Source organism: Purpureocillium lilacinum (assembly GCF_023168085.1).
Source record: "Purpureocillium lilacinum CBS 284.36 DNA, scaffold_3, whole genome shotgun sequence".
Lineage (NCBI taxonomy): Eukaryota > Fungi > Ascomycota > Sordariomycetes > Hypocreales > Ophiocordycipitaceae > Purpureocillium > Purpureocillium lilacinum.
Genome location: NW_027072113.1, coordinates 3,849,073 through 3,866,518, shown reverse-complemented (window position 1 = coordinate 3,866,518; position 17,446 = coordinate 3,849,073). Strand labels below are relative to the sequence as shown.

Here is a 17,446-nt window from a genome sequence, read left to right as displayed (position 1 = left end):
GAGGCGCGCCAAAACACCCGACTGGGCGCCAGGCAGGCGGACAGCCAGGCACCCCGCCGATGCGCAAGGGCGGGGGGCAAGGAAACGAACCGGACATTGTGGCCACGGATGTCACGGGAGGTTCGCATCGTCATTTTCATCAACAAAGCCGACATTGAAGGCAAGTCCCTGCAGCAAGCAGACCCGACGCACGCAAGCCAAGGCCGCCAGCGGTGGGGGGAGGGGCAAAGGGGCACGCACACAATGGAGCCCTGGAGACCCCGAAGCGCCTCGCCAGGTGCCTCGCTGCCAGACCGGGGGTTGCCGCCCATCCTCACTGGCTGGCTCGCTGCGCCGAGCCCCTCGGCTGCCCTTTGCTGCGCCACGATTTGGGACGCCCCTGCCCTGGGGAGCGGACCACCCCAGCATTCCAGGTTCTAGCGGGCATGCAAGCCCGGCGAGCACTGAACCTGGCGGCGCCCCAGCAGTGGAAACGCTCCACCCGCATTGGACAGCGCTGCATGGAAACGCACGTCAGTCGCCCACCCCGCCGCCGCCGAACAGCGCAGCGTCCATCCATCCGTCCATCCATCCATCCCACCACCACCACGCCCGTCGTCATCATGGGGTTCGCGGTGGCACCGAGCCCGGCGCCTGATGTGAGCGTGGCTTTCAGGTGCCACACGCTAGGTTGGCGATTGGCAGGCACCTTATTCAGGTCGAAGAGGGGAAGCTGTCCTCGGCATTGCAGGGGGACCGTTGGCTGCCTCCTCTCCGTTTCACTTATTAACTAGCAGCTTCCGGCCTCGTCGGCCTTTTCGTCTTCCTGGCTTGCCATCACCTCGACGCCAAACGCTACGGTAGCAACTGCTAGTGTCAGCAGCTCGACGCCCGTACATAAATACCGCTCGGCCAGCCCATCGCCCGTTCGGAGTGCCAGTCCGTCCCCGTGCGCCGTCCTTTGTCGTCAGCGCCCCTTCACCACGCGCGACCGCATCTTCCTCGAGCAAACCCCTCGATCACATACATCAAATGTCCGCCAACGACTACTACGGAGGCGGCGGCCCGCCGCAGCAGCCCAGCTACGGCGGCCAGCAAGGCTACGGTCAACAGCAGCAGTACGGCCAGCAGCAGCACGGCGGCGGCTACCCCCAACAGGTGAGCGACATGATTCTCCCCTGATTCCCCCTCACCTTTGCTGACAGCGCCACGTCCAGCAACAATACTCGCAGCAGTCCCACTCGCCCTACCCCCAGCAAAACGCCCCCTACGGCCAGCCGCCACACCAGCAGGGCGGTGGCTACCAGCAGCAGCCCACGTACGCCCAGCAGCAGGGCGGCTACGACAACCGCGGACACTCCCCGCAACCCTCGTATCACCAGCAGCAGCCGCAGTACGGCGGCCAACAGCAACAGCATGGCGGCTACGGTGGCCAGCCTCAGTACGGCGGCGGCGCGGCTGCCTCGTACGGCGGCGGCCCTCCCGGCCAGCAGCAATATCCCGGTGGCCCCGGCGGCCCCGGTGGCCCCGGCGGCCCCGGTGGCCCCGGCGGGCCTGAGGGCGAGCGCGGCCTCGGCGCCACGCTGGTAGGCGGCGGCGCGGCCGGCTGGGCGGCGCACAAGGCCGGCGGTGGCATGCTTGGCACCATCGCGGCTGTGGGCGCCGGTGCCGTGGGTGCCAACGTCCTGGAGCACGCCTTCAAGAAGAAGCACAAGAAGCACAAGATGAAGAAGCACGGCCACGGCAGCCGCGGCATGGGCGGGAGCAGCAGCAGCAGCAGCAGCGACTCGGACTGAGCGATAACGTACGCGCCGTGTTGTTGATGCTGTCGGTCTTTGCAGGGGGCGGGGATTGATTGCCACGAAGCCTACGCTCCTGGGCGATGATGCCCTCGGGGTGGGCAGTTGGCATTTGAGCGGTTTCATGGTTGACATGTATAAGATTCACGGCCGCAACGGATTTGCAGATTGATGTTTTTGCCTGATTAGCCCACCCCCGATGCGAGGCATCCAAGTTACATACCACTGCGCATGTCGCATATAAATGACAGTCACGAGCGTTCGAGCTCGTGAATTCAGCCAGCCAGAGGAACGTCAGTCGGCGTCGCAACTGCAGGTGATTGTTCACGTTTCCAGCCGAGGTAGACTCGCGGGTTCCTTTTCCCTCTGTCTTGCATTAACCGTGGTTCCCTGCTCGTCGTGAGCCACTCCAGATAGAACATGTATCACCATCCCCCCCGGTCGCACAACTCGTGGATTGCCCATCCCGACGAAATACTGTTCCGTAGCAACGTAAGGAAAGGTTACATTCTTACGTGCCGGCAGCTTGCGGGACATACGCGAGCCGGCATTGCAATCCATGACGGGCCGCGAGACAACTTTGGGAACAGAGTCTAGAGATGCCTTGGCCGATCTCAACTCAGGTCCCCACGTTTTCACGCATCAGCAAGGAGCGACCTGCACTGGGCGTCCTTCAGTGTAGTGTCAAGTCGCGCTAGGCTTTCCCACTCATGCCGAATAGGGCATGTAGTATCTGTAGCAACATCTGGGGAGCATGCGTCGACTCCCTTTTTGGGGCTCGCGCGTGTAAGAACAGACCGTAAGGTGGAACGTGGAACTCGTCGGGAACTGCCGCGCAACCCACGAGATACGCGAGCTGCGTGGCGTCGGCACCGTATTATTAGTAGCATCTCCATGACCCCAAGCGCGCCTATAAAAGATGGGCCTCACATCATGAGGTGTCGGTGACGGATAGGCGACAGGGGGCGAGCCAGGGCGCCTTCCCTAACGGCCTCTGGTTCATCGGCACCAGATGTGCGATGACCGTTGTACAAGACGCGACATGAATGACTCGCTTGCTCGCGGTGGCTGCATACTCAGCTGGCAATATCCGATAAGCTGCATCTATGAGCGCATTTACTTGAAAGCCGTGTCCGTTCTCATGAGGTGCTACGTTGCTGTCGGGTTTGTGTGTGCGCATCACGGTCCCTTGATTCGCACCAGACATCAGACGCGACGCAAAGTCGTGGAATGTCACTGACGACTCGTCGGCCGCACCTTTTTTGCTTCTCCTCACCATGTGGAATCCCCGAGCATGATTCAGAGGGGGGGCATGCAGAGTGGCGAACGCAGTGCTACCACCCTTGGACGGGAGATCTCCGTCGGGATACTTCCATGTAGGCAGTCCAATCCCGACGGGACACACCCACGTGTCGCGCAGCCCCTTCAGATGAACCGTCCGCTTCCCCCCTACGGATACGTACGAGTACGCACTTCCATATGCGTAGCTCGAGAATCTGCCGTTTGGGCTTGATTAAGTCCCGGCGACGGCGCGTCGTCCGAACCATGGCACCAGCCGGGCTTGAAACGACGCCGGCGTCTGGTCCGGCCCACCCGTCCGTCCGAGATTGAAGGCCCCCAAGAACGCCTCTCTTTCTCTCCCTCTCTCTTCTTCTCTGCGACGCGTGCTAGGCTCATTGCTTGTCCCTTCCACTTTCGAACGCCTAGCCCTCAGTCAGTCAGTGCCGGATGGACAATGGGGACTTGGCGCGAACATGGGTTGTCAGTTCGGTTCCAAAGCACTCTAGCTAGCTAGGCCCGTCGGGGCAAGACGTTGGTGTTCCCCCGCAATGGTGATCGTCGCCCGTGCAGCCACATGCCCGATCTGCGCCTTGCGGCAGGTAGGGCAAGGCAGGATAGCATGGTAGGCAAGGTAGGGTGCTACTAACTTGCGAAGAACGACGGACAATGGGAATGGGAACCGGGGAACGGGCGAGCGTTCGGCCCGCCCGTCTCTCGTTCACTCACTCACTCACTCACTCCCTCCCTCCCTCCCTCCTTGGCCACTTTGCTTGTACGTATCCCGGCGCGAGTTCTCCAGCCCCCCCCCTCCCCCCCCCCCCCCATCCCTCATCCTTGTTAACTTGGTCGGTAGTCCTACTCCGCTGCATCCCCCCTTATTTCTGGGACCGAGTCTTGAATACCAACGGAGACAATGAGGCTAGTAGCACCGCATGGAGACATGAGTAAGGGCCTGCGGGCTTATGTTCACGACCGCCCATATGTGTAACGTTTCACGTTATTTATTGCATCGACTAGTGAGTTGACGTGTTGAATCTAGTCATGCCGCACGGCTACCGGTGTGGAATGTGCTCTGCGCCGGATGGGATGAGCCTGTGGACTCGATATATAAATGCTCGCTGGACTTCCTTCGCATCCCCTCATGCTGCCCCAGCTCACCCACACCTCATACTCGCCTCTCTGAATCAAAGTCTCACCCGAGGCCCCTCTGCTTGAAACCCAAAAGTCTGCTCGACATCCCTTTACAGCGTCAGCCCGACGACACGCCTTCAAAATGAAGTCCCTCCCCAGCATCCTCGCCCTCTCCACGGCCCTCGCCCCCTCCACCGTCCTCGCCCTCATCGGCAACTCGTGGGAATTCGCCTCCGCCCCCTCCACCGGCCTCAAGGACGTCACCTTCCCCTTCAACATCGCCCACGCCCCCCACGAGAGCGGCTACTACTTCGCCCAGCAGTTCAACTTCCTCGGCGTCCCCGACGTCGGCTACACGGGGCTCCAGCCCCGCCCCGACTCCAACGGCAAGAGCATCGTGCACGCGGCGTTTTCTTCGTTCCAAGAGGGCACCACGACGGGACATCCCAACTGCCATGATGGCGCGGACGGTGGCTCGGGCGTGAGCTGCGCGGTGGACATTGAGGGCGATTATAGCCACACGTACAACTTGGTAGTGGAGACCTCGGGAGCTAGGACGTGGAAGGGGACGCTGGTGGACACCGTCACGGGGTCGGCCACTGTTGTCGGGGAGTGGACGTTGCCATCTGGGGCCGGGAATATCAAGAACGGGCAGCTTGGCTTTGTCGAGTACTATCCCTGGAACGGCCAGCCTTCGCACACGTGCGACTCGCTGCCCAAGACGGAGGCCACCTTCTTCTACCCGACGTCCAAGACAAGCGGTGCCAGCGGCGGTAGCATCCCCAAGCCCTACGAATACGGCGACTGCATTGGAAAGGCGGGCTACTCTGCGACGCAGGTGTCTTCGGGCTGGGACATCAAGGTCGGGTTTTAGGAGTCGCGCGGATGTCAGACGGTAACATAACCACAACTGATCATTCATTCTTTGTTGCGACTACAAGTAATCATGCGCCATTCCGGCCTAAACGTGCGTCGACCCGCGCTTCTCCTCGTCCTGCTCAATCTCGCGTGCCTTTTCGTTGTGGTCGTCGTCGTGGTCGGCGCGCACGCCTGTTGTGTTCTCGACGGCGTCCGCGCCAACGGCAGCCTTGGTGTCGAGGTCGTGCGCGACGTCGAACTTGCGGTTGAGGTGCTCCGGGCCGACAAGAGTCAGGATGATGACGTAGACGTAGACGCAGGCCATGAAGATGCAGATGACCTTGCCATACTCGTAGCGCTTGACGCCCTCCTCGGTGGGCGGCAGTGGGAACTGCTCGCCGATGCGGGCCTCGATGGTCGACGACGCCGACGACACGAGGTTACCTAGCTGGTAGGCCGTGCCGACGACGAATGTGCGGAACGCGCCGGGGGACAGCTCCATGAGGTGAATGGGAATGACACCCCAAGCGCCCTGCACGCAAAACTGCTGGAAGAAAGCGGGCGCCATGATGGCGGGCGTCTTGACGAAGCTGTAGGGATAGAGCAGCGCGCCGCCGACGATACAGCACACAATGATACTGAAGCGCCGGCCGACAGACTGGCTGGAGAAGCCGACAATGGTGCCGCCAGTCATGGCGCCGAGGTTTGCGACGACCTGCGTCACGGTGACCTGAGTGGAGCTGAAGCCGAGCTGGTTCTCGAGCATCGTCGGGTACAAGTCCTGGCTGCCGTGACTCATAAAGTTGAACCCCGCCATGAGGAGGACCAGGTAGGTGAGGAGCAGCCAGTGGCGCACGAGCGCGACTTTGCCCTCGCTGAGGAAGACGGAGCTGGCAGACTTTGTGCCGGCCGCGCCGACGCCGGCCTGGGCGCGGAGACGCTGGCGCTCTTGGTAGTTGTTTGTCTCGGGGAGGAAAAGACGCCAGATGATGAAGATGACGGGCGGGCAGGCGCCGAACCAGTACAGGGGCCGCCACTCGTGGGACGTGGTGTTGACGAGGCCGCGGGCAAAGGCGGCGCAAAGGAGGTAGCCAAAGGCGTACTGCGGCGTGCATGTCAGCTTATCACCCCTACCCGTCGCCGCTTGCGCAGTGTTCAGGTCGACTTACACCTTGCTGCAACATGCCGCTCATGAGACCGCGCGCCTCCTCGGGCAGGTCTTCGAGGGCTGTGGCGGCGGCATTGCCGTATAGGCCGCCCATGGCGACACCAAAGAGGGCGCGGCAGGCGAGAAATTGCGAGTACGTCTGGCAGAAGCCGGTGCCCTATTGAGCGAGTCTCTGGTCAGCATCGTGCAAGCCATGCAATCGCGTCACTGCCAAGGCCCCAGTGCAGCCGCATCCGCACCCCTGCTTTGGCCAAGCCGGGTGGCACCGCCAAGCGTAGATCGTCGCCAAGCCATCGACAGTCGGCCTCGGAGCGCGTCCCCTCACGTGTCGCCGTTGCAATTGTCTCGCATCTTTTGTGGGCGCGCCCAACGGCGGACTGATGCAGCGCAAGCGCGACGGGACGGACCCAAAGTCTCGCTGTCTGTCCGGGCGGCGTTTCGTCATGTCCGACGAGGAGGCTTGACGCCGCACCAGGTCGATCGGGGGTGGCGTCCCCCCCACGCGAAAACAGGATCCGGCCGAAAAGGCAATTGGGCGAATTTCTGGCGACTCAAACGGGATCAGGTGGCGGGAAAGACTCACCAGCTCGAGCGCGACAAAGAGCGCATTGTTGACGATAAAGGGCCATTTGCGGCCATAGCGATCGGCGGCAATACCAAAGAGGATGGAGCCGACAGAGCGGAACATGAGAACGAGGGTGATGCCCCAGGTGATGTCCGTCTTGGACTTGTCAAAGGTCTTGGCCAGGCCGCTCACGGTGAGGGAGACGGTGAAGAAGTCAAAGGCGTCCCAGGTCTGTGGCAGTGGAGATCAGCGCTGGAACGGCAGTTGTCGTCCCAGGTCTGGACGAAACGAAGGCGGATGGAGGCAAGACTCACCCAGGCCCAGAAAGCGAGGAAGAAAAAAGCCCACTGCTGGCGGTTGAGCATGCGAACCAGCTTCCACGGGTTGGGCACGGGTAGCATGGGCGGCTTCAGCGTCGAGATGCGCGTTGCTGCGTAGCGGCTCGCCGACATGCCCTCATGGGGCGCGGCGCCGCGCTCCAGCGTGCCGGGGTAGCCCATTGTGAGGTTGTCGCGCGGGCGGCGCGGGTCTTGGTAATGGATAAGGGACGATTCGCGGTGAGAGATGTCGAGGTGGGAGAAGCGACACTTCAGGTAGAGGAGCGTAAGATCTGGTGTGCTGGTGTGGCCCGCCGGGAGTCACGAGGGAAGGAGCGTCCGAGCGAGGGAAAGGCGAGCTCTTGGGTAGGCTGGGTTGGAGGGGCAGGCGCAACTTGATATACCTTCAGAACCCTGGGCCCGGCGTCATCACAAATGCGTTACCTCAGGTCGCTGTCCATGGCTGGCACCTTGATTTGTTTCTCGTCCCCGCCGCATCGGGAGCTTCCTGCCGGCGCTGGGGTGCCAAGGGTGGCCGTGTGTTGCTCGTACCACAGGCATGCGTGCACATGGGCAGCAGCCCAGTCCATGGAGCATCCATCCTTCTTCCATCCCTCCATCCACTCGGGGCCCCACGTCAACCCGGCGAGCTGCTCCTCCTGTTCCTCCTCATTCTCGCGGTCCATTAATCCAGCCAATACTCGTACACCCATCCACCTCACTTCATCCAGCCGGACTAAGTTACTGGAGCTAGCCCCGTCGCGGGTGTAAATCAGGCGCCGGCACGGCAGGCAACCCGACTCCTCCTCCCGCCCTCCCTCCCTCACCTGGAGCCGTCGCTGCCCTCGTACTCTGTCGCACGCTACCTACCTATCTTTGGCACTCATCGGCGACGCCGCCGCCCGTTCATCCTGGCTGTCAATCTTGCACGACGCATCATCCGCGCGTGACTAGCAGCAGCCACGCAGCAACGCAGAAGAGACAGCAACGCAGAAGAGACAACAGCTGCTCGCCGCCGTTTGCGCAGGGATGATCCCTCCCATCGTCACGAGTTGGTCGTTCCCACCCCAAGATCCACGGATGGCCGCCCCGCAACATCTTCTTCCCCAAGCCACCGAGCCCCCTCCCTCCCCCGGCCGTCCCCCCAGGCTCTGCCCCAGGTCCCGGGGGTTATTTCCGCCAGTCGCAGATCGCACATGGAAAGCCTATCGCCAAGCGAGCCTCCTCTGACGCAAGGCGACGGCGCCGCACACGACGATCGCGAGTCAAGCGGTGGCAGACGCGGCCGGCAGCGACGAGAACAAACCGCTGCGATCCCACCAGCACCTCGCGCGTACAATTGAGGATTTTGATTACAAGGAGGTATTATTGCCTTGTCCGCGGCACTTAAGCCATCGTGGCTTACTGACGAATCTGGCCCGGCACCGACGGTGGGCCGGTGGGACTCGGGGGCCACCTTGGCTGCAACGCACATCATACCCACCCGGTCATGCTTGGTGCACAAACGGGGCCCAACACCATGGGAGGATGCATGTAAGACGCAGTCGTGTTGGGTCGGGCTGGATGCGCCCGGCACGACTGCACCTGCTCGGGGCTACCTGGCGCGCCGAACCGGTGAATGACGGCCAGGAACCAGGCGCTACGGAACCGCCGCTGGATGCCTGCAGCACCTTTCCATGCCCAAGAACCTTAACGTTGAAGCGGCTGCCTGCGCTAACAGCGGGCCAATCTCACGCGGATCGTCGCCCATGACATGTATGAGTTTGTCAAATAGATGGCGACGGTGTCCATGTCGCTCGAGGAAGAACGAGGCTGGCGGGCGTCAAATCTGGGGCCCGGCCAGCGAAGCCACCTCCGGGCGGCGGAGACAAACACACCGCACACCGGGCTTCGACCCTCCGCCAGCTCAGCGAGGGGAGGCGTGCCTGCCGCATTCCTGACACGCAAATGCGACGATCTTCTGCTGTTTCCTGGCTGGACCAAGGGCTGGCGACAAGCTAGGTCCAGTGCCTTGCACGCAGTGACATCACGCCCTTTGACAACTCACGCCAAACAAGCAGCGCGAGAGCCCGCGACGCTATGCATCCGTTCGCCGAGCGCGACAGGATCATGCGGGAGGATAATTGCCCTTTGTGGCTCTGTTGCTCTACAGACACAGAATTTCGCGCACCTTTGCAGCGTTCAACTGCCGGGAGCGTTGGCTCAGACGGGGCGATCCTTGCCTCGCCGTCTGCTGCATCACGAAGACGATCCGGAAGAGGCGTTGGAGGCGGCATTTCGTTGAACGGTGCTGTACGGCTACTACGACCAAGACAGCAATGTGCGAGACAGCAACAATTCGCCATGGTTAGGTTCAGTACGAGACGGCCGCGACGATAAGCCTACACACAAGCTTGTCCGCCCGGCTCCCCCACGTCGTCGCGAAGCCTCGCCCATCCTGGCCCCCGAAGCTATGCCCGTCCGGGCAGGCAATGACATGGCGCCCGGCAGAAGATTGCCGAGGGCTGCCCACCTTCTTGGCGCTCCCCCGGGCGCCACAGTTCTGATTCTCGGTGAGCCGCCCTGCTATTTGCTTGGGTGGCGCCTTGGCGACCGGGCTTCCATGCGCCCATTCTGTTTCAACCTGGTCCAGGGAGCTGGAGGCTCTCCACGGGCGTCCGGCAGAATACAGCTGTTGTTGTCTCCATCGCAAGCTGCTGCTACCCCGGACGCAGCTGCGGCTCGGGATAATATGAAGCCTCTTCTACGCCAGTTACGAAAAGTCTTCGGAACACACAAGCCATCTCCCATGGACAATGTCGACCCCCAGCGCCGCCCGGACATCCTGCCGCCGTGGTCGGAGGCGCCTGCTCACGCCGGGGTAACCGCTAAAAATGGAGCCCCGGCGCGGCATCTTCACCGCGCGCCGACAAACCGGGGGTCCTGTTGTGCATGAGCAACGCCGCCGGCAATCAATCATTTCATCGATGTTGTTCTTTGCTCAAGTGTCTTGCAGGTATAGGCCCGCCAAAAGACCTTACATCTATTTTTCGACCCTGCGACTGTCGTTTCAGACAGCGTCGCATCGGCCAAGACGTTGCAGTCGTTTTCTCGCAAGCTGCCGAAACGAACGAGAGAGCCAAAGCGAACGGCGCCGCCCGTCTGCGACGTACCGAAGACAGCAGAAATAAATATGCTTCGATGCCACCGTGCCATTCATGACAATTTTGCAGAATACCATGCGCGCTCGCCCGCGTTCTAGAAGCACCCACTGCGGTACCAATACGTACCAGTGCCCCCGTGCCCCAGTGCCCACGCATGGGCGGCCACTTACACCCGATAGCCCCAGCCCCAGCGCGCCGACCCAACCCACAAAACCCCCGGATGGACAGGAGCACAAACTTCCGAGGAAGAAGGCTTCCAAGCTAACGAATGGAGAGACATCCCCATTTTTTGTTGCAAGGTCCCCAAGACCCCGTCGACCCGTGCCTGATCGTCCTGTTCCTTGTCCACGTTGTTCAGCTGCCGGTCCCAGTGCTCTGCGGGATGCCGGCCAGTGGGGACAGGAACGGCGGGCGTCGTCCCTCGACGCGCACGCCATGATGGGCTTGCAAAACGCCTCCCGTTTACCAGTATGATGCTCGATATAGCCGCGTGCCCTGCCTTGTTCCCTCCGGTTCATTCTCGTCGGCGGAGTGCTCCCCCACAACCCCAACCTTTCGCCCACGGTTCCTTCTTTCCCCAGACGGCCCGATGGGCGTCCACCCGTCGTCGTCCCCCTTACCCAGACCGGACCAGACGGGCATCTCCCGGCCACGAAAGGGAGAGTCGCGAACAGGGCATGGGGTGATGAGGAGGACGAGTCGTGATTTGAGCTAGGGAAGTAAAACGGGTTAAATGCCGCGTTGAATGGAACCTCAGCTCGTGGCAGGGCCCGGTTCCTAAATACCCCGATCTGCGGACTGTATGTTCTTCGAGATGGTGTCTGACTGAGGGCATGGGGCGTCACAAGCTGTGCGCTCGCTCTCTCTAACTCTCTCTCTGTCTCTCCCTCTCTCTCATGGAACACTCGGTCCGTCTCAACTTGCCTCTTGAGTATCACTTCCCTCGCGTCTCGTCGTAGCACGTTGATTGGCGTCTCCGCCGCTGAGCTAGAGTAAGACCCGTCGCAGCAAGTCTTCTAGTGTAGAACATGATCTGAACGCCCAATTACGGCCCCTACCATGCGGCTCCGGTCTCTTGGTCGTTCGAGACCCTGGCTCGATCCCGCACTGCAACCCGAGCCAAGTCTTTGGCCAAGCAAACACCACGGCACAGACTTGCGCTGCCCAATTCAAGGACCCCCGTCTCACCGCTGGGACAAACACTGCAAACTACATAAACCTTGACGTGGGAGAACCCCCACGAGCTGGCCACACACATGCACGACTTGCAGGACGCACGGCGAGAGACACTTTGGTACTGATACATTGATGCATGCATAGCGCATGACGAAGCAGCTAGGACGACGAGCGTCCGTGCCAACCTCGCAGCAGCAAAAAAGAGACAAACTAGAGGAGCCGTTTCCCCCTCGTTCCCTTGTCGTCGTGCCACGTGACATCTCAAGCAGATAGCAAACGGGGCTTTGGCGCCTTTCTCTTGGGCCACCCTGAATTGGCAATACCACCAACGCCTTCCGCCTTTGTTCCACCATATCGGGTATCCCGCTGAGCTCCGTAAATCCTACATGTTCCTGCTGACCGCTTTTTCCATCGATCCATAAACGTTCCGCTTCCAAAGAGAAACCAGTCGCCAGAGCGCCCGGTTCGTGAAAACGGGCAAAGTCGTCCTGATGACCCCAGACGCCCGCCGGTCTACGGCTTAAGCATCTAGACACCGCCACCCATGAACGCAGCCAGGTCGTCGAGATCAAGGAGCTGGCGCTCAAAGGCCTGGCACAGCTCCGGCGCGGTCATATCCTGACTGGTGCTGGGGCCTTCGGGCGCAGCCACAACGCCGTTGGAACCCAGCTCGGGGCTCTGCTGCTTCGGCTCCTGAGCATGCATGGGAGCCGTGGGAGCGGCGCCGGGCGGGGGCGAGGTGCCGGTCGTGGCCGGCGTGGAAACACCGCCCGAGCCGCCATTGATAGTGGTGACACCGGGTCGGCGGGGAATCGCCACGGGGGGCTCGCTGTCGTCCCGGACCGACTCCGAGACCGAACGCGGAGGCGCGCCACCTTGGCCTGCGGCGCCGCCGGAACCAGTCTGCTGGTCATAGTCCATAGCGTCGGGGTTGGTGTCGGCATTGGACGAGAGCTCGTCCTTGATGCCACCGTGCGAGTGAGAGCCGTGGCGAGATCCTCCGTGGCCACCCGAAATGCCCGTGCCAGTGGCGGCGTCGTTGTTGAGGACTCGCTGCATGACGGTCAGGTGGCGCAGCCAGCTCGTCATAAGAGGCCAATTTTCAGTGCCATCGTGCATGAAGCGCAGGCCATCCTTGACAATATGCGCTGCGGTCTCGGCGGCGTTGGGCGGCGTGAGGCCCTTCAGAGACAGGTAGGCAACCGTGGCGCTGGCCGTGAAGGACGAGAAGAGCATGAAGATGGGGAAGCACGTAGCATGATCCTTCTCGGCGCCTGCTTCAACGGCGTTGAGCAGGGAAATGGTGCCGTGGCAAGAGGTGAAGAGACGGTCGACAATGTCGTGGCACCGCGGGCTCGCCCGGAATGACTCGAGGCTAAAGTTGGGCGCCGTAACTTCCTGGAGCAGCCGGCGACGATGCACGAAAACGGTGGCACAGTGGAGCAGGCAGTGCAGCATGGCGTAGGTGTATCCCGAACCCATTGTCATGTGCAGGTTAATCTGGCCAGGCTTGTCGATGAACTGCATCGGCAGCGAAGACCGGAGACCCTCAATCTTGGCAATGAGGCTGCTGCAGTCCTCCTCGCGGAAGTTGGCGAGGGAAGTGACGGTGAGCATGGCCACAACGTCGCGCCAGATCGTGGCGGCAAGGACAATCTGGCCAAACTCGCCCACCTCGCCAGGGACAGCGTGGCCGGGGGAGATGGCGTGGTGGCCGAGCTGCTGGCCGAGCGTCTTGACGTAGACGGCATTGCCAAAGGCAAAGTTGATGTCGGAGCAGGGCAGGGACACGTCAGCCGTGTCCTGGACCGACAGGGCCGGAAAGCGACCGGGAGTGCTCGTCAAGAGGGAGTCGAGGATGTAGATCAGCCACAGGGTGCGACGGAAGGACTCGTCGCGGAGGAACTGGTCGGCAGAGTCCGAGGTGTGGTGGCTGTTGAGGATCCGGTACATCTGCAACATGCGAGCGGCCTGGCCAAGATAGATGTAGGCGCGGACGGCGTTGCGGGTACCCCATTCGTGGATGATGAGGAGACACAGAGACTGGATGTCTGCCAGATTAGGGTGATCCATGTTCTGGTTGATGAGGGCGATGGCCTTGGCGGCAAAGGTCTCAGCCGCCTGGGTGGGAGAGCCATAGCGGCGGATGAGACTAGGCGAGCTCCTATGCAGACATCAGTGTCACGTCAAAGGTCAATTGAGCGGAGGCATCAATCACTTACCGGCCGGCACAGGTCAAGAGGCCGTAGACGAGCGCAGGCTCAAGAGACGCATTCTTCAGCTGCTGGAGGAACGAGGGCTTGTGGAAAGCCACGCAAGCCGGGAAGGTCTTGGAGACGACGCGTTCACACTCGGCAATGAGCTCTGGAGTCAACCTAAGGACGGTCGGTCAGCACCATGAAGAAGAAGGCGGTGAGATGCAGCGTCATGAGAGTCGCGTCGCAGCACTCGAACGATGTGAGGCCCATCCGGGAGTGGACGGGAGGCACCTCCGGACCCCATCGACACGGAGCCAAGAGCCCAACCGGCGACGTCACGCCGCGACAAGACGCTTGGAAGCCGGGCTCTGGAGGGCCGGATCGAGAAAGGTGCAGGCGGGGAAGGGCAGGACGGGGAGCCGAAGGATGCATGCAATTCGGTGCCATGTGAGTGAGACTGGGGGGAAGGCGGGCGACGACGGCGTCCAGACGCGCGCACGCGGCCGGGCGCTCGGAGGAGGGAGGGGAAGGGAGCAGCGAGGAGGGCGGGGGACAAGTGGGGGGCGAGGCGGCGACGGGACGCAGAGGACGAGGAGGGACGAGACGGGGGCGGTGGTGCCTCGGTGGTGGTGCGGTGCGGTGCGGTGCGGTGCGAGGCGTTGCGTTGGTGCGCATGGTGCGAGCCAACCCTGCGACGGGGCCGCCAGCGCAGGTGCCGGAGAGGGGGGCGGCCACAGAAGGGAAAACTGGAGAGGCCACGGAACGGGCGAAGGGGGCAGCGCCCGCCGTCGTCGGCCGCGACGGGGGGAGGCGCGAAGACGGGCCACCCGCCTCCCACGGCGACCCGACCAGCGAGCGCCCGCAAATGCGCGCAGAAAAATCCAAAGACGGAGGAGCGTGCAGGGCAGCGACGCGCAAGGAAAAGGATTTCAATACTCACTTTTCGGAGACGGCCTGGACGTGACGCGCCGAGCCCGCGCCCACCACGGCCTGCCTGGAGTCAGAGGACCCGGCGCCGGCGGCCGGCAGAGAGTCGCGCGCTGGGCGGTGCGCGCTCGCGTGACGGGCTGGGCTCTGGCCGTGATGATGGGCCATGCTCTCCGAGGGGAGATAGCACTCGTGCATTCCCTTGGCGCAGTTCTTGCACGGCGCGCGCCCGTTCTCGTAGACGCACTTGGTCTTGCCCTTGCGGCAGCGCACACAGGCGCCGCCGGCCCTGAGGGCGGTAGAGCGCACCACGCCGGAGGACATGGCAGGATGCGCAGCAGGGGGTTTCGAGGGTTCAAGAGATCAAGAGAAAGGGGAATAAAGAAAGACAGTCGATGCCGGCGATGACGCGCGCGTCCAAAAGACGTCGCAGGGCGATGCGGCGATGCGTGGTGATGCTGGAGTTGCGCGGGCGAGGCGGGTTGGGGAGGAGGAGGTGGCAGAGGCTCCGGAGGTCGCGACACGCCCCGTCCTCGGTCGGGCCCGGGGCGAGAAAAATGGACGGGCGGGCTGGCCTGGCTGAAAATGACGCGACAGGCGCAAGCTGACTGCGCGGCGACACGCCCTAGAGCAGCAGAAAAAAATGAAGATGAAGTGCTCGGCGAGCAGACGCGACACGGACGCAGAGGCAACGACACGGTTTCCGGCTTCGCAAGAGACGGGCAAGGAGGGCGAGCGGCGTGGTGGTTGTCGGAAGGAGGAGACGGGGGAGGAGAGGAAGAGCGAGAGGGAAGGCAGAGGCGATGAGACTGGGCTGGGCTGGGCTGGGCTGGGGGTGACGGACGGGGCGGGCGGGCGGCGGCGGCGCTGCTGGACATGAGGTGGACGGGCGGTGGGGGGAAGGCAGACGGGCATGGAGGCAGGCGGGCGGGCGGCCTGGCTGATGGGAGCCCGCGCCTGTCGTCGACTCGTCCCCCCCCGGGCAGGGCTGTCGCAGGACTGGAAGAGGCGGCTCTCCTCAGCAGCACAGCACAGCACCACCAGAAGCAGCACCCGCAGGGCCAGGCCAGGCAGCCCGCCCGCCCGCACCACCCTTGGCACGGGCGGATCGGCCTGAGGTGCCGGGCCTGTGCTCCACCCCAGGTACCCGACCTGTCCTGCTCCCGTACCGCACCGCGAGAGCTGCTAAGGTACCCCAGACACACTGTGCCGCGTCGGGGAGGTACCTGCCCTGTCTGGCTGCCGTCGCGCGGCGGTCGGTCCCTCGCGGCGCCAGGCGAGAGGCCCGCATGTACCTGAGGCACCCGACCACGCCCTGGGGTCGTCAGCAACAGCACCGGGCGCCGGCAGTCTTTTCGTTGCTGTCGTCGTCGGCGGCGTCATCGGCAGCGGCGCTCTGCACGTCGTCGGCAAGACCGTAACTCCCATCGCAGCTCTACGACCTAGGTATGTACAGGTGCCGGCCATGGTCGCGAACGGGACGAGGCGCCCCTCACCGGCTCCCCCTCTCCCTCTGTCTCCCCCGGGCGGCAGACGCGCGCGCGTCGAGGCAGCAGACGACGCAGCCGTCCCGGTCTCCTCTTATTGTCACACACATTGTCGGGGGTGCGGGCTGCCAGCGCGCGAACGGGAGCCACGGCGCCCCGAGGTGCCCGCGTCGAATCAGGGCCACCCACTGTTTTTTCGGGGAGGGGCCCAGCCCGCCCCCGTCCGGCGCCCACCTCTCGTCGCCCAGATGGACGGGCTGCTGCGACCTCCACTGTGCCTACCTACCGCGCCCGCGCGACCCTGCGCTCCCCAACCCCAAGGTACCCGTCGCAGCCGCTGCCTCCCTGTCCGCCTGCGCACCGTGAGCCGGCCGAGCGTCGCGTTGCCTCGAGGCAGACGGCGGGAGTGCCCCAAGGCGCGCCATGGCCTGCTGCCTCGTCCGGAGCGCGAGGCGGTGCCCCCAGCTCTGCCGGGAGACGTGGCGAAAACACGGGGGGTACAGCAGCGTCACCGCCGGGGGGGGGGCCAGGAGGCGCGGCGCGCGTTTGGATTTTTTGCCCCCCTCCCTCCCCCGGATGCACCGCCGGCCACACTCCCAGCCCAGCGGACGGCACGGAGGCGTAAGCAAGATTGCGTCAAAGCCGGCCAACTGCTCTGCTCGGTCATAAGGGAGTTATAATTAGCAGAGATATGTGATGTATGTACAGACGCACAAAGTACGAAGTACTGCGCGTACACATAATACGTAGGAACATCCCACCAAGCGCTCGACTGCGCCAGGGAGTGAGCAGCACCCCCCGGCCGCCGATGGATCGATTCTCTGCCCGTTGCATCGCGCCTGGGCAGCCACGGTACGCGCCGGCGGCAGGCGGCCAGGCCAAACAGCCCAGGAGGCAGAATCCCGTGCCAGCCAGAGAGCAGACACACACAAACACGCACACACACTTCCCCGGGGCTGTGACATCAGATCATCAGGCCAGGCAAGGTCAGTCGGCGGCCACCCCCTGCCCCAGGTGGCCTTGTCCGCCGTACGGAGCATCCGTACCAGTCATGCCGGCGGGCACAGTCAGTGCCTGAGGTATTCGTACAGTACAATACAGTACGGTGTCAACACTGGCAGGCGCTTCTTGCGGTTTAGTCTGGCCGCCCGGTGCCCGAGCCGAAAAGGCCCGGCGCCCGTGATGAGGGTAATTTGGGGCCTTGGGGGCCGCAGACGAGCCGTCCACTTCGTCCATTTCGTTTCGCGCAGGCCCGGGCTGGCTGATGCCCGCAGATGCCCTGCCCTCCATGCGCCACCGTCGCCGCGCGAAAGTGGAAGGGCGGGTGGGGCCGAGGAGCTGCCCTCCGCCCATGCCCCCGTTGTCCTCGGGGGCAAGACGGCCAGGTCGGAGGGCGCTGGGCGGCAGCGCTGAGCAC

General features: G+C 63.2%; 4 protein-coding genes across 4 annotated transcripts; 2 read left to right on the top strand and 2 right to left on the bottom strand.

Moving 5' to 3' along the window:
- Nucleotides 1–1,011: 1,011 nt before the first annotated feature.
- PLICBS_004734 (uncharacterized protein) lies at nt 1,012–1,775 on the top strand (the record flags this gene model as incomplete). Its single annotated transcript, XM_065600577.1, has 2 exons — nt 1,012–1,137; nt 1,185–1,775. The coding sequence occupies 2 exons, from the start codon at nt 1,012–1,014 to the stop codon at nt 1,773–1,775; spliced, it is 717 nt and encodes a 238-aa protein (XP_065456649.1).
- A 2,557-nt stretch (nt 1,776–4,332) lies between these two features.
- PLICBS_004733 (uncharacterized protein) lies at nt 4,333–5,064 on the top strand (the record flags this gene model as incomplete). Its single annotated transcript, XM_018325891.1, has 1 exon — nt 4,333–5,064. The coding sequence occupies one exon, from the start codon at nt 4,333–4,335 to the stop codon at nt 5,062–5,064; it is 732 nt and encodes a 243-aa protein (XP_018175643.1).
- Nucleotides 5,065–5,151: 87 nt separating this feature from the next.
- On the bottom strand, nt 5,152–7,281 carry PLICBS_004732 (uncharacterized protein; the record flags this gene model as incomplete). The annotated part of the gene is made up of 4 exons (XM_018325892.2): nt 5,152–6,150; nt 6,218–6,373; nt 6,800–7,012; nt 7,096–7,281. 4 exons carry the CDS (start codon nt 7,279–7,281, stop codon nt 5,152–5,154), a joined length of 1,554 nt encoding a protein of 517 aa, XP_018175644.1.
- Nucleotides 7,282–11,945: 4,664 nt separating this feature from the next.
- On the bottom strand, nt 11,946–14,866 carry PLICBS_004731 (uncharacterized protein; the record flags this gene model as incomplete). Its single annotated transcript, XM_018325894.2, has 3 exons — nt 11,946–13,581; nt 13,640–13,792; nt 14,556–14,866. 3 exons carry the CDS (start codon nt 14,864–14,866, stop codon nt 11,946–11,948), a joined length of 2,100 nt encoding a protein of 699 aa, XP_018175646.2.
- Between the last annotated feature and the right edge of the window lie 2,580 nt (nt 14,867–17,446).